Source organism: Hyperolius riggenbachi, chromosome 9 (genome assembly GCF_040937935.1).
Source record: "Hyperolius riggenbachi isolate aHypRig1 chromosome 9, aHypRig1.pri, whole genome shotgun sequence".
NCBI lineage: Eukaryota > Metazoa > Chordata > Amphibia > Anura > Hyperoliidae > Hyperolius > Hyperolius riggenbachi.
The window spans coordinates 12,851,189-12,867,527 of NC_090654.1; the positions used below are offsets into that span (position 1 = coordinate 12,851,189).

At 45.8% G+C, this 16,339-nt stretch overlaps 1 protein-coding gene across 2 annotated transcripts in view; it reads right to left on the reverse strand.

Annotated features, from left to right (window-relative positions):
* NCF4 (neutrophil cytosolic factor 4) overlaps positions 1–16,339 on the reverse strand; it is a 185,540-nt gene that overhangs the window by 53,639 nt on the left and 115,562 nt on the right. For both annotated transcript variants that reach the window (XM_068251953.1, XM_068251952.1), the window contains exons 7-8: positions 13,688–13,736; positions 7,102–7,200 (exon numbers count right to left, since the gene is read on the reverse strand). In XM_068251953.1, the coding sequence (XP_068108054.1) occupies positions 7,102–7,200; positions 13,688–13,736 (148 nt within the window). The remainder of the gene's footprint in view (positions 1–7,101; positions 7,201–13,687; positions 13,737–16,339) is intronic.

Here is a 16,339-nt window from a genome sequence, read left to right on the forward strand (position 1 = left end):
CTTGCAATGATTGCGGTAAGATTGATTATCTCATGCTCACTTGCAATGATTGCGGTAAGATTGATTATCTCATGCTCGATTGCAATGATTGCGGTAAGATTGATTATCTCATGCTCACTTGCAATGATTGCGGTAAGATTGATTATCTCATGCTCACTTGCAATGATTGCGGTAAGATTGATTATCTCATGCTCGCTTGCAATGATTGCGGTAAGATTGATTATCTCATGCTCGCTTGCAATGATTGTGGTAAGACTGATAGTCTCATGCTCACTTGCAATGATTGTGGTAAGACTGATTATCTCATGCTCACTTGCAATGATTGCGGTAAGACTGATTATCTCATGCTCGCTTGCAATGATTACAGTAAGATTGATTATCTCATGCTCGCTTGCAATGATTGCGGTACGACTGATAATCTCATGCTCGCTTGCAATGATTGCGGTAAGACTGATTATCTCATGCTCGCTTGCAATGATTGCGGTAAGACTGATTATCTCATGCTCACTTGCAATGATTGCGGTAAGACTGATTATCTCATGCTCACTTGCAATGATTGCGGTAAGACTGATTATCTCATGCTCACTTGCAATGATTGCGGTAAGACTGATTATCTCATGCTCGCTTGCAATGATTGCGGTAAGACTGATTATCTCATGCTCACTTGCAATGATTGCGGTAAGACTGATTATCTCATGCTCACTTGCAATGATTGCGGTACAACTGATTATCTCATGCTCACTTGCAATGATTGCGGTAAGACTGATTATCTCATGCTCACTTGCAATGATTGCGGTAAGATTGATTATCTCATGCTCGCTTGCAATGATTGCAGTAAGATTGATTATCTCATGCTCACTTGCAATGATTGCGATAAGATTGATTATCTCATGCTCACTTGCAATGATTGCGGTAAGACTGATTATCTCATGCTCACTTGCAATGATTGCGGTAAGACTGATTATCTCATGCTCACTTGCAATGATTGCGGTAAGACTGATTATCTCATGCTCGCTTGCAATGATTGCGGTAAGATTTATTATCTCATGCTCACTTGCAATGATTTTGGTAAGATTGATTATCTCATGCTCGCTTGCAATGATTGCGGTAAGATTGATTATCTCATGCTCACTTGCAATGATTGCGGTAAGACTGATTATCTCATGGTCACTTGCAATGATTGCGGTAAGACTGATTATCTCATGCTCACTTGCAATGATTGCGGTAAGACTGATTATCTCATGCTCACTTGCAATGATTGCGGTACAACTGATTATCTCATGCTCACTTGCAATGATTGCGGTAAGACTGATTATCTCATGCTCACTTGCAATGATTGCGGTAATATTGATTATCTCATGCTCACTTGCAATGATTGCGGTAAGATTGATTATCTCATGCTCGCTTGCAATGATTGCAGTAAGATTGATTATCTCATGCTCACTTGCAATGATTGCGATAAGATTGATTATCTCATGCTCACTTGCAATGATTGCGGTAAGACTGATTATCTCATGCTCACTTGCAATGATTGCGGTAAGACTGATTATCTCATGCTCACTTGCAATGATTGCGGTAAGACTGATTATCTCATGCTCACTTGCAATGATTGCGGTAAGACTGATAATCTCATGCTCACTTGCAATGATTGCGGTAAGACTGATTATCTCATGCTCGATTGCAATGATTGCGGTAAGACTGATTATCTCATGCTCGCTTGCAATGATTGCGGTAAGATTTATTATCTCATGCTCACTTGCAATGATTTTGGTAAGATTGATTATCTCATGCTCGCTTGCAATGATTGCGGTAAGATTGATTATCTCATGCTCGCTTGCAATGATTACGGTAAGACTGATTATCTCATGCTCGCTTGCAATGATTGCGGTAAGATTGATTATCTCATGCTCACTTGCAATGATTGCGGTAAGACTGATTATCTCATGCTCGTTTGCAATGATTGCGGTAAGACTGATTATCTGATGCTCGCTTGCAATGATTGCGGTAAGACTGATTATCTCATGCTCACTTGCAATGATTGCGGTAAGACTGATTATCTCATGGTCACTTGCAATGATTGTGGTAAGACTGATTATCTCATGTTCACTTGCAATGATTGCGGTACGACTGATAATCTCATGCTCACTTGCAATGATTGTGGTAACACTGATAATCTCATGCTCGCTTGCAATGATTGTGGTAAGACTGATTATCTCATGCTCACTTGCAATGATTGCGGTAAGACTGATTATTAGAGATGGCCCGAACGGTTAGAACGCGAACTTATTCACGCAAACTTCGGTGGTTCTGGTTCGCGGTGAACCTTGAACTATATGCGAGTTCGACCCACCCCCTATATTACATTATTAGGGTCAACTTTGACCCTCTACATCACAGTCAGCAGGCAGATTGTAGCCAATCAGGCTACACTCCCTCCTGGAGCCCCTCCCCCCTTATAAAAGGCAGGCAACATCAGGCTTTTCACTCTCTCGTGTGCCTGCAGTAATTAGAGAAGAGACAGCTGCTGCAGACTCTCATAGGGAGAGATTAGTTAGGCTCTTGTAGGCTTGTTAGCTTGCTCCTTGCTGATTCTTATTGCTAAAAAAGCACCCCACAACAGCTCTTTTGAGAGCTAATCTTGTTCTTGTGATCTATTTTTGTGTGTGTGTGTGTGTGTGTGTGTGTGGCCCACTTGCATTATATACAGCCCTGTCAGTCAGTTGCAGCTAGCCTTTGGCCCCATGGTGGTAATTCCTACTGTGCCACTGCCAGGCCCAGCACATTCAGTGACTACCTGTGTGTGTGACAGGCAGCTGCACATTTGTAATCCCAATCACTGCACCTGTTCACTGTTCAGTGCACCTACCTACCTACGTGAGCGCACGCATTGTTAATACCACCAGTCATTACACCTGTTCACGGTACCTGTGTGTGTGTGTGTGACAGCTGCACATTTTGTAATCCCAATCACTGCACCTGTTCACTGTTCAGTGCACCTACCTACCTACCTACCTACCTACGTGAGCGCATGCAGTGTCACTGTGCCTGTTCGGTTCCCTTTGTGTGTGTGACAGGTGCACATTTTGTAATACCCAGCAGCACTGCATATACCTACCTGTTGTTCAGTGCACCCACCTACCTACGTGAGCACACGCAGTGTGATATTTAATACCACCAGTCACTGTACCTGCTCACGGTACGTGTGTGTGTGAGACAGCTGCACATTTTTAATACCCATCACTGCATATACCTACCTGTTGTTCAGTGCACCCACCTACCTACGTGAGCGCACGCAGTGTCACTGTACCTGTCCGGAACCTGTGTGTGTGTGACAGCTGCACATTTGTAATACCCATCACTACCTGTTCAATGCACCTGTGTGACCGCACGCTGTTTTATATACCAGTCCGTGCATACCTGTTAACTGCACCTGTGTAACCGCACATTGTTGTACCAGCAGTCACTGCAACCTGTTAACTGCACCTGTGTAACCGCACATTGTTGTACCAGCAGTCACTGCAACCTGTCCACTGAACCTGTGTAACCGCACATTGTTGTACCAGCAGTCACTGCAACCTGTTCACTGAACCTGTGTAACCGCACATTGTTGTACCAGCAGTCACTGCAACCTGTTCACTGAACCTGTGTAACCGCACATTGTTGTACCAGCAGTCACTGCAACCTGTTCACTGCACCTGTGTAACCGTACATGGGGCCTGATTCACAAAGCGGTGCAAAGTGTTTGCACGCCTGTGAAAAGCCCTTTATCACGCCTAAACTCAGTTTAGGCATGATAAAATGAAACTCGCGTGAAATTCCCGCGTGCAAAGTGCGGTGCAGTTAAACCCTATGGGCACTGCGCGCGGAGTTGCGCGATTGCGTGCGCAAAACGTTGCGCGCAGGACCTTGCGCGCGATAAAGAGCACAAAGCAGTGCTAACTCAGCGGTGCAAAGGTTATCACGCCTAAAATCTTTTAGGCGTGATAGCTGAGTTATCACCGCTTTGTGAATCAGGCCCATTGAATTAGTCAAGTCAGTGCATACCTTTCACTTCACCCCCCCCCCCCCCCCCCCCCAATATGGGCAAAATAAGAGGCAGAGCCAGAGGCAGGCCACCTGGCAGGTTTCTCATGCTCGCTTGCAATGATTGCGGTAAGACTGATAGTCTCATGCTGACTTGCAATGATTGTGGTAACACTGATAATCTCATGCTCACTTGCAACGATTGCGGTAAGACTGATAATCTCATGTTCACTTGCAACGATTGCGGTAAACTGGTTATCTCATGCTCACTTGCATTGATTGCGGTAAAACTGATAATCTCATGCTCACTTGCATTGATTGCGGTAAAATTGATAATCTCATGCTCACTTGCAATGATTGCGGTAAAACTGATAATCTCATGCTCACTTGCAATGATTGCGGTAAAACTGATAATCTCATGCTCACTTGCAACGATTACGGTAAGACTGACATTCTCATGCTCACTTGCAACGATTACGGTAAACTGGTTATCTCATGCTCACTTGCATTGATTGCGGTAAAACTGATAATCTCATGCTCACTTGCATTGATTGCGGTAAAATTGATAATCTCATGCTCACTTGCAATGATTGCGGTAAAACTGATAATCTCATGCTCACTTGCAACGATTGCGGTAAAATTGATAATCTCATGCTCTCTTGCAATGATTGTGGTAAGACTGATAATCTCATGCTTGCTTGCAATGATTACGGTAAAACTGATAATCTCATGCTCACTTGCAATGATTGCGGTAAAACTGATTATATCATGCTCACTTGCATTGATTGCGGTAAAACTGATAATCTCATGCTCACTTGCAACCATTGCGGTAAAACTGATAGTCTCATGCTCACTTGCATTGATTGCGGTAAATCTGATAATCTCATGCTCACTTGCAATGATTGCGGTAAGACTGGTTATCTCATGCTCACTTGCAATGATTGCGGTAAGACTGGTTATCTCATGCTCACTTGCAATGATTGCGGTAAGACTGGTTATCTCATGCTCACTTGCAATGATTGCGGTAAGACTGGTTATCTCATGCTCATGTGCAACGATTTCGGTAAAACTGATAATCTCATTCTCACTTGCAATAATTGCGGTAAGACTGATAATCTCATGCTCACTTGCAATGATTGCGGTAAGACTGATAATCTCATTCTCACTTGCAATAATTGCGGTAAGACTGATAATGTCATGCTCACTTGCAACGATTGCGGTGAGACTGATAATGTCATGCTCACTTGCAACGATTGCGGTAAAATTGATAATCTCATGCTCTTTTGCAATGATTGCGGTAAGACTGGTTATCTCATGCTCATGTGCAACGATTTCGGTAAGATTGCGGTAAGACTGATAATCTCATTCTCACTTGCAACGATTGCGGTAAGACTGATAATGTCATGCTCACTTGCAACGATTGCGGTAAGACTGATAATGTCATGCTCACTTGCAACGATTGCGGTAAGACTGATAATGTCATGCTCGCTTGCAACGATTGCGGTAAGACTGATAATGTCATGCTCACTTGCAACGATTGCGGTAAGACTGATAATGTCATGCTCACTTGCAACGATTGCGGTAAGACTGATAATGTCATGCTCACTTGCAATGATTGCGGTGAGACTGATAATCTCATGCTCGCTTGCAATGATTGCGGTAAGACTGGCTATCTCATGCTCACTTGCAATGATTGCGGTAAGACTGATAATCTCATGCTTACTTGCAATGATTGCGGTAAGACTGATAATCTCATGCTCACTTGCAACGATTGCGGTAAAATTGATAATCTCATGCTCTCTTGCAATGATTGCGGTAAGACTGATAATCTCATGCTTACTTGCAACGATTGCAGTAAAACTGATAATCTCATGCTCTCTTGCAATGATTGCGGTAAGACTGATAATGTCATGCTTGCTTGCAATGATTACGGTAAAACTGATAATCTCATGCTCACTTGCAATGATTGCGGTAAAACTGATAGTCTCATGCTCACTTGCATTGATTGCGGTAAATCTGATAATCTCATGCTCACTTGCAATGATTGCGGTAAGACTGGTTATCTCATGCTCACTTGCAATGATTGCGGTAAGACTGGTTATCTCATGCTCACTTGCAATGATTGCGGTAAGACTGGTTATCTCATGCTCATGTGCAACGATTGCGGTAAGACTGGTTATCTCATGCTCACTTGCAATAATTGCGGTAAATCTGATAATCTCATGCTCACTTGCAATGATTGCGGTAAGACTGGTTATCTCATGCTCACTTGCAATAATTGCGGTAAGACTGATAATCTCATGCTCACTTGCAATGATTGCGGTAAGACTGATAATCTCATGCTCACTTGCAATAATTGCGGTAAGACTGATAATCTCATTCTCACTTGCAACGATTGCGGTAAGACTGATAATGTCATGCTCACTTGCAATGATTGCGGTAAGACTGGTTATCTCATGCTCACTTACAATGATTGTGGTAAAACTGATAGTCTCATGCTCACTTGCAACGATTGCGGTAAGACTGATTATCTCATGCTCACTTGCAATGATTGCGGTAAGACTGATAATCTCATGCTCACTTGCATTGATTGCGGTAAAACTGGTTATCTCATGCTCACTTGCAATGATTGTGGTAAGACTGATCATCTCATGCTCACTTGCAACCATTGCGGTAACACTGATAATCTCATGCTCACTTGCAATGATTGCGGTAACACTGATAATCTCATGCTCGCTTGCAATGATTGCGGTGAGACTGATAATCTCATGCTCATTTGCAATGATTGCGGTGAGACTGATAATCTCATGCTCGCTTGCAATGATTGCGGTGAGACTGATAATCTCATGCTCACTTGCAATAATTGCGGTAACACTGACAATCTGATGCTCACTTGAAATGATTGCGGTAAGACTGGTTATCTCATGCTCGCTTGCAATGATTGCGGTGAGACTGATAATCTCATGCTCACTTGCAATGATTGCGGTAACACTGATAATCTCATGCTCACTTGCAATGATTGCGGTAACACTGATAATCTCATGCTCACTTGCAATGATTGCGGTAAGTATTTCTCACCTCCAACCAGTCCATGTTGACTCGGCTGAGAAGATATATGAGGTCTCCACTCCGAAAGTTCAGTTCTTGGGCAGCTTTTCCCTGAAAGTCGAATAACGCCTGCGTGCGATAAACAGAGGAATTAATAAACAACAAAGCTTTTATTTTATATTTCTATTTTTGTAAAATAAAATTTACATTTTGGATAAGTAAAAAAATCATCAAGTAATGTCCTCCTGTCCTATCCCCTAACACCTTCCTACCAATACACCCGGGGCTGGTTCTAGACTTTCTCCTGCCTGAAGCAAACTGTGGAGGATTTTTTGAGAAATTTTTGCAAAAAAAAGCTTCTAATTTAGCGTTTTCGTGAAAATGTGCAAAAATTTATATTTTTACTGCAAAAACACAAAAATCTTTATTTTACAGCAAAAAAAATCACGAAAAAGCGGGACAAAGCAGAAAACTATTTGTACCGCAAACATTTTTGCTGCAAAAAAATTAAAAAATGTATATTTTTACTGCAAATATTTGCAAAAAGCATGAAAACCGTGAAAAATAACAAAACAAATTTTCTATGCCATTTTTGCGCGAAAATGTAATTTAACATTATTTTTGCGAAAATGAATGCGAAAAGAATATTGGCATTTTCGTTCGTCACTGCTGCAGACCCGCCGATAGTAATAAAGGCTTTGCAGTACTTCCGTGTAATTATAGTGGTATTCAATGAAAGGCTGTTGGATGGGGAACGGTCTCTGCAGTGCAGGAGAGAAGCTTGGATACTAAATGTCCGTTGTGCTTTGTTACCCTTCAGACATTAACCTCCTTAGCGGTAGCCACGAGCTCGACTCGGGGTGGAAAACCGCAGCTCAGAGTGGTAACCCTGAGCTACACTTGTGGTAGCCTGGTGATCCAGACGCTGGCAGCCATTCCTCTGAGGCTCTGCATCACCCCTGGTGAGATCGCCGACGGTCGTCATGATGACAGACGGTAATCTCACTACAGGGTTACAGCACCACCCAGAGGATGGAGGGAGAACTGCAGCGCTGGATGCCAGGGAGGTAAGTGCAGTGGCTGCTCGTGGTATGATTTTTTTCTTGCTTTTAGTGTCTAAAAGCACATGAACAATTGTACCGCTTTTAGACCCTAAAATCAGGAAGGAATCATACCACCAGGGAGGTTAAATACCTTGATATGTGTAGCAATGAGGCCCCTTTCACACTGGTGCATTTTCATTGCGTTGTGTTACCCATTTTTAACGCAGGGTGGCGCTAAAGAAATGAAAGTCTATGTGACATTTTATATCAGAAGCATCCAGTCTGACGCTAAGTCATCAGCCTGTTATGGGACAGCATCTGCGGTGAGTCATGTAAGTCAATGGTGCTGCAGGTATTGTAAACTGTTTGGCGTTAGCGGTGCGGTGCGGTGCGCATGCGCAGACGCCAATGTAATCTGATCCTGTGATGGAAAAATTGCCTGCAATACTTATTTCTGCCACATGAAGTAATCAGTAGAGAGCCTCATTTATGGTGCGTTTTGCTGCTAAGAATTACATTAATATTCATTAATGCAGGTATCACTGAAGCTTATTTTTTGCGGTCATTTGATCGCACCGCAATGAAAATGCTGGTTGCCGATATGAAACCAGCCTGAAGGTTTTTAACCACTTTTTCCACCACTACAGTTAGTATATCTACGTCCTGTGTGACTTCATCTAAGCCATAAGGACGTAGATATACGTCTTGTAGCTGAAGCACAGCTGTGCATGAGTGGGCTTTCTTTTGTGCACAGCTCCAGCACTATCTGATGCAGCACTAATTGGTGAAAGGGAATATATGTCCCCTGAGCCAATAAGATTGTTTTTTACCATCAAAAATACTTTTAATTTTCTCAGTTAACAGTGAAAAATACACAATGTAACATTATTTCAGAATCAAATATCTTCACCATAAATTGTGACAGGAACGTAATTTAACCACTTCAGGATTCTGCGTACGCTTAAAGAGAACCAGAGATGAAGCACCCTCATGTATTTTACCTTATAAATCAGTGGGAACATGACAGTAAACACCTAATCTGCTCTTTGTTACATTGTTCTCTGTTTAATTTGCCTGTTATCACCTCTAAGATAAGAATCCCGACTAAGCAGTCGGCTGGCTTTGCTACAGAAAGATTATAGCTTAGACTGTGTTCTTTTGTGTCTTTTCAAGTCCAAGCCTGCCCCCTGCTGGCTTTGCTCAGAAATCATTATAGCTGAGTCATTATAGCAAAGCCAGACTCAATGCACAGTCCGGGATTCTTATCTCAGCTAGATAACAGACACTTTTAGCAGTGAGGATGAAACAGAGGGCAGGGTAGGTGTTTTCTCTAATGTTCCCACTGATTTCTATGGTAAAATACATGAGGGTGCTTCGTCTCTGGTTCACTTTAAGCTGTCTGTACTCTATAAATACATTAGCCTTCTCATTATATCGAGCGGCTAACTACTTCTAAATCAATTGCGGGAGATTATGGTATGTAACGATGTTACATGTCACGCCATTAAATCTGTATTCCTGTAATGTATGCTAATCAGATAAAGTCTTCTCATTACTCAGGGGGGGGGGGGGGGGCGCAGAGCAATCCGGGATAACAAGGCAGGAGACCTGCTGTGTTCTGAAGTCAAGCTAAAAGCATGGCTGCATTATAATGGTGCAGTCAGCACAGATGCCCCCCTCGGCCACCCCCCATCCCCCCCCCCCCCCCCCCCCCGGCTGGGCTTCCAGCATCTGCTCTCCTCCACACCATGGGCATCGAAAAAGGCAAATCATCCTTTCTTTACTTATACGTCACCCCATGTCTAGACTGCTGCATCCAGAGCCGGGACAAGGTCCTCCAGCACCCAAGGCTGAGACCCCAAAGTGCGCTCCTCCATCCCTCCCACCCCAGCCGTCACACACTGATTAATCTCTAGTCATCTGGCTTGCAGTCACTGCCATGTATCCCTTTTTCTTATTTCTCTTTGCTTCACACACAAAAGCGGAATGATAGTTGGGTGAGTTGTGCGCCCCTCCTACACTGCGCCCTGAGGCTGGAGCCTCTCTCGCCTCTGCCTCGGCCCCGCCCTGTTCCCCCTCCTACACTGCGCCCTGAGGCTGGAGCCTCTCTGGCCTCTGCCCTGTTTTGCGCACCTCCTACACTGCGCCCTGAGGCTGGAGCCTCTCTCGCCTCTGCCTAGGCCCCGCCCTGCTCCCCCTCCTACACTGCGCCCTGATGCTGGAGCATGTCTCGCCTCTACCTAGGCCCCGCCCTGCTCCCCCTCCTACACTGCGCCCTGAGGCTGGAGCCTCTCTCGCCTCTGCCTAGGCCCCACTCTGCGACCCCTCCTACACTGCACCCTGAGGTTGGAGCCTCTCTCCCCTCTGCCTCGGCCCCGCCCTGTGTGCCCCCCCTACTACACTGCGCCTTGAGGCTGGAGCCTCTGTCGCCTCTGTTTTGGCCTCGCCCTGCGCCCCCTTCTACACTGCGCCCTGAGGTTGGAGCCTCTCTCACCTCTGCCTCGGCCCTGGTTGCATTTACTGCTGGCTATAGTAGGGTAGGGATGGCCCTGCCTAGGAGAACTCATGGAGAAGCATGTGATCAGTCTGATCAACTGATAGATTTGTAAGCATCTGATTTGTTGTGATGACTTCCTGGTTGAACACATGATCAGGACCAGCAAATCAGAGCCTTACAAATCATCAGCTGATCAATGTGATCACATGCTTCCCCATGAGTTCTCCTAGACTGGGCCATCCCTATAGCAGGGGGCGTAGCTAGAGGGGAGCAGTCCATGCGACTGCAGGGGGCCCAGAGCTCTAAGGGGGCCCCAACTACTACTTCACTCCCTCTGATAAAGGGGTCCCTACTTCTTATCGTGTGCTTTTTGGCGTTAAACGTGTTAAGGTTGTGAAGATTACGATGTCCACACTTATTTTATGACCCTTGTAAGATGGGCCCCCAGGCTTTGGTGTAAACATTGGGGGCCCCATCAAAGTTTTCCTAGGGGGCCCCATAATTGGTAGTTGCACCCCTGGCAGGGGTGTAAGTGTAACTGCAGGGGAGCAGCCACTGTGACAGCAGGGGGCCCAGAGCTGTGGGGGCCAGCCACGAATGGCCAGTTTTTTTTACCCATGAGTTTCGGAAGCGATCTGAAGGGCAAACCCTGAATGCAGCCAGCGTGTTTCAAACAATACATAACTTAAATACTAGCTGACTCTAGTCCATTACAGAGTTATTAATCCAGTGCACTTTTGTACATAATCGGCCTTAAAGAGAATCAGAGCTGAGTCTTCCTGCCTTTTTTTTCTTCCCCGGGGTTCCTCCATAAGCATGGATGTGTCCCTCGCCGTCCTCCTGCGATCTCCTGTTCAGCCGGATTGAGCTCCGGTCAGCGGCTCAGTGACGTCAGCGGTGGGCCTTCTGCGCATGTGCGGACCTACCACGCAAGCGCAGAAGACCCCGACTGACCTCACTCAGTCAGACTGAGTCCAACTGAGCCACATACCGGGAGTTGATGGCGGCTGAATGGGACATCGTACGAGAACGGCGAGGGACACAGCCATGCTTATGGGGCTGGAGGAAACCCCGGGTAAGTAAAAAAAAAGGCAGGAAGACTCAGCTCTGAGTCTCTTTAATCATTTCACTTTTTCTCCTCAGTTTTCTCCTAGGCAAATTTTCACATCATCAAAATCAATCAAAATTCCTTTTAGGCTGGTTTCACACTGCGGATTGGCGGCAGCGGTGGCGTTGCCATGATGAGGATCAACCAATCCGAACCAGTCTGTATACATGTTGGGTTAATGTGGCTCTGTACAAATAACAAGCTGACACATCATCGCATTGGATCTGGAGGTATTGCTAGCTATCAGCAGGGCCGGATTACTGACCAGGCAACAAAAGCAGTCGCTTGGGGCCCCCATTCAGAGTCAAAGGGGCCCCATCAGCACATAAACCAGCCCTTGCCATCCTGTCAGTGGTGGCTGGATGGTATAATGGTTAAAGGGACTCTGAGCAGTGCAGTAACTATGGAAAGATGCATATCATTTTAAAGCTCTCTTTCTCCTCTTTCTAATGATATATAAACGGCCGCCCTATGCCTTTTAGTTTTCGCTATTTTTGCATTCGAATTCGCGGCCACAGGACGACTTTTCTCCAAAGTCGGCAGCTCGATTCAGCACAATGCAATGAAATATAAGGAACCCAGGGGGATATAATTACAAACATCATGCTGGTAGGTGTGAGGATGTAATTAATTAGTTGTGGGTATGCTTAAAGGCATATCCACAGGCACTGCTCGAAGTCCCTTTAAGGGCTCTGTCTCTGACACAGGAGACCAGGGTTCGAATCTTGGCTCTGCCTGTTCAGTAAGCCAGCACCTATTCAGTAGGAGACCTTAGGCAAGTCTCTCTAACACTGCTACTGCCTATAGGGCGCGTCCTAGTGGCTGCAGCTCTGGTGCTTTGAGTCCGCCAGGAGAAAAGCGCGATATAAATGTTATTTGTCTTGTCTTGTCTTATGATGCCGCGCTGCTGACTGTCTTCAGAGCCAGGCTCTCCTCCTAGGTCCCCCTCCTGCTACTGTGCACTCTGCCGCTGCCCACTCCGCCCTCCCTTCCCACAGAGAACCACAGCTGCAGCAAGAATGATAGCAGCAGATGGCAAACGCTCACTCACCTATCCATGATCTAAGCGATAGAGAATCCCGTCATCTGAAACCCATCTGTCTCTTCTACAGTGCAGCTGCTCACTCTGAACTTCCTGATTCTCAGATCAGACAGGAAGTAGGAAGTAGTAATAGTAGTAGTAACAGAGCGGCAGCACTCTAGAGGAGACAGATGGGCTCCGGATGACGGGACCTCTATTGCTTGGATCGCAATAGGTGAATGTGAGTCATCTGGTGCTGTCATTCTCCCCCGCTGCGACTGCCTTCTCTGCTGGACTATCGTATTCACTGGGATGGAGGCTGCATGGTGGCTGTCTAGTTTGGGAGGAAATCGGTTGTTCGGTGGTGGGGGTGGTTATGTAATTCTGTCTGGGCTTCCGGTTTGGCGGTGTCCAGAGCTTTATGCTCTTGCCAGGCTGGAGATGCAGGGGGAAAGTGCTGCTGCTGTGATATCTGGCGCCCTCTTCACAAGGGTGCCCCAGCCCCTGAGTGCAAATGTCCCAGCCATTCATCTCTCACTCTGCATTTTGCCGCTGCTATTCCCTGCATTGTGCACCCACAGAGGAAAGCGAGCTGTTTCCCATAGCAACCAGTAGCTCGGCTGCCCCGGTGTGTGCGGCATGTTGCTGTGCAGCTGCATCTTCTTATTCTATTACGACATGATGGGGGGGCCCAAATCAGTTACTTTGCTTAGGGCCCCATTTAGCCTTAATTTGGCTCTGGCTATCAGGGACAACAAAAAGACTATTTGCATATCCAGCAGTGATGCATTGTGGGATACATCATGTGCTCACTCCAACCTGAATAATCGCAAGTACCTTCTCTTTTAAGAAGACAAACTTCTGAAATCAGACATGTAATTCATACTAAAGGCCACTATAGACATCTATCCAGAATATATACAGTATATTGGCGATGTTGTTATTACCTCTGCCCGGGGACGCTCCATATCTGAGATCTGTTGGGCGCTCTTCTTACTGTTGAGAATTGCAAAGTGTCAGGCAACAAACTGGCTGTATCTTCACATCATATACCAGATATATTTACATTTAGGCTAACGTATGCTTTTTACATGTAAACATTGTAAACAATTGACTACATTTGACCCAGAGCATACTTTGTGTGGCAGCCATTTTAGGTTTGACCTCATGGACTTGAACAAAATACCTGGACAACAGAAGCTTGAGTTTCTAGGCGTTACTTCCTAGGAACTGCTGACTCTCACTATGGAGTTTTTCAAATTAGCCTGTTTGTACTGTAAATAAAACAATCAAATCACCGAGATGGCAAAGATTTTTTTTTTAAAACCAAGATGGGCTATAGTGCTGGAATTCCTGACCAATAAAAATGAGTCAGATTTCACCAAACAGTTCCATTGGCTCATATCTGAACCTCTGAGGACACGTATCAGGTACCAGACGTTAGACAGTTTGGTTTTCTTTATAAGTAGTATTTGTCATCGGTCATTTGATCACAACTAAAGAAGCGTAAAATTGCCAACATGCTGGTATCTCATTCGGAGGCTATTTAGCCGTCTGTTGTCATCTGCTTTCCTCTGCTTCTGTGTGATGTTGTGTAGTGTTGTTGACTAGTTAAGCTTCTTTGAATTCAGAACCTTGTCCAAAATTTTTCCAACCAGAATCTGCAAACGAACAGAGACAGGGCCCGTATGCAAGTAACCTTTCTCCTGAGTTTTCACCCAGGTTATATTTTTAAACTTGTCAATTAAAGGCCACCAGAAAGCAAGAACACATGGAAAATAATTTTGATAGTACTTTTTCACCGACTTTTCAGTACTTTTTCAGTTGAAAAGTGCTGAAAATTATTTTAAATAGAAGATGAAAAATTATCTCTTAGGAAAAAACTCGGGAGAAAAGGGGAATTGCGTAGGGGTCAGGGTGTGTTAGCTCACCATTGTCGCCCCCTCTGGACAATGCCCTCAATGTTGCGTTTCCCATCACTCTAACACTTTCTCTTCTGGCTTCGAAGGAGGTAGTATCAGAGAGCTGGAACACGACATGTGGCGCAGTGGCCAGAGGCACACTCAATGTGTGCCTCAGTGGCCCAGCACCCCAATGGAATTTGAATTTAGCTCCTGAATTAACTGCAGCTTTGGGACAAGGTCAGCCACAGAGTCTAAATCAAACTTAGCCAAATTTGACCAATGCTTATTATAAGGAATGTAGTTTAGTCTTTAATCTCTACTCTACTGGAGGATCTAAAAGATCTCTAAAACTGTTTATTTGTTTTAGTATAAATAAGGTGACGGTGACCTAGGGGAAATGATAGACAACACTGTACAACTGGAGCTAGCCTGCAGAAGGCTTCATAACTCTAACCAATTATTGTGGACATTGGTCAATAGCTTCAGCCAGTCAAGAGCAATTCCCTTCCTGAGCCCTGGTCTGTCATTCTTTTTATAAATGAAGTCTGCAGGCCCATCAGCACATGTGAACAGCTTGTGAGCTTCAGTAGTGTTGGTGATTGGCCAATAAATCTGCAGTATAAATTTCAGGACACAGATCACTTGGTAGTAGTGTTGGGCGAACACCTGGATGTTCGGGTTCGGGCCAAACAGGCCGAACATGGGCCAGATGTTCGGCATGTTCGGCCCGAACCCCAAACTCAATGCAAGTCAATGGGGACCCGAACATGCCACAATACGGCCCCCCATGGGGTCGCAGGCATAAGGGGGGAACATGCCCCGATCGCGGGGGGGGGGGGGGGGGCATAAATTCCCCCCACCCCCTCCGCTAGCGCTCCCCCCTCTGCCCGCTTCCCCATAAAAAAAGTTGGATGAAAGTTAAATAGTACCGGTGGCTGGCAGTGGAGTGCGTGAGGAGGAGGAGTCCGAGTAGGAGAGTGATGCGTTGAGGCCGGGCAGCGGGCGGTTCAGCGGTAGTACCCTTGTGGTACTTCCGCCCTTTCTCTGACCTCACGTCCTCTACGTGATGACGCATACGAGGGTACGCGTGACGCGTACCCTCGTATGCAGAGGACGTGAGGTCAGAGAAAGGGCGGAAGTACCACAAGGGTACTACTGCTGAACCGCCCGCTGCCCGGCCTCAACGCATCACTCTCCTACTCGGACTCCTCCTCTTCACGCACTCCACTGCCAGCCACCGGTACTATTTAACTTTCATCAAACTTTTTTTATGGGGAAGCGGGCAGAGGGGGGAGCACTAGCGGAGGGGATAGGGGGAATTTCCGACCCCCCCCCCCCCCCCGCGATCGGGGCATGCTCCCCCCTTATGCCTGCGACCCCATAGGGGGGCCGTATTCGGCCGAACAGGGCCCTGTTCGGCCGGCCATTGGGCAGTTCGGGCGAACCCGAAAAGGTTTGCCGAACACCATCAGGTGTTCGGCCGAACTCGAACATCACCCGAACAGGGTGATGTTCTGCAGAACCCGAACAGTGGCGAACACTGTTCGCCAAACTACTTGGTAGTGCAGTTTATGTATTGCTAAGAGATCAGCCAGTCAGACAGATCTCTGCAGCGCTACATACAGTATCTCAAATGGAAGAGAGGCAAAAAGCTATTTTCTACTGCATTGTTTTTGGTTTTCAATGAGAGTCTAT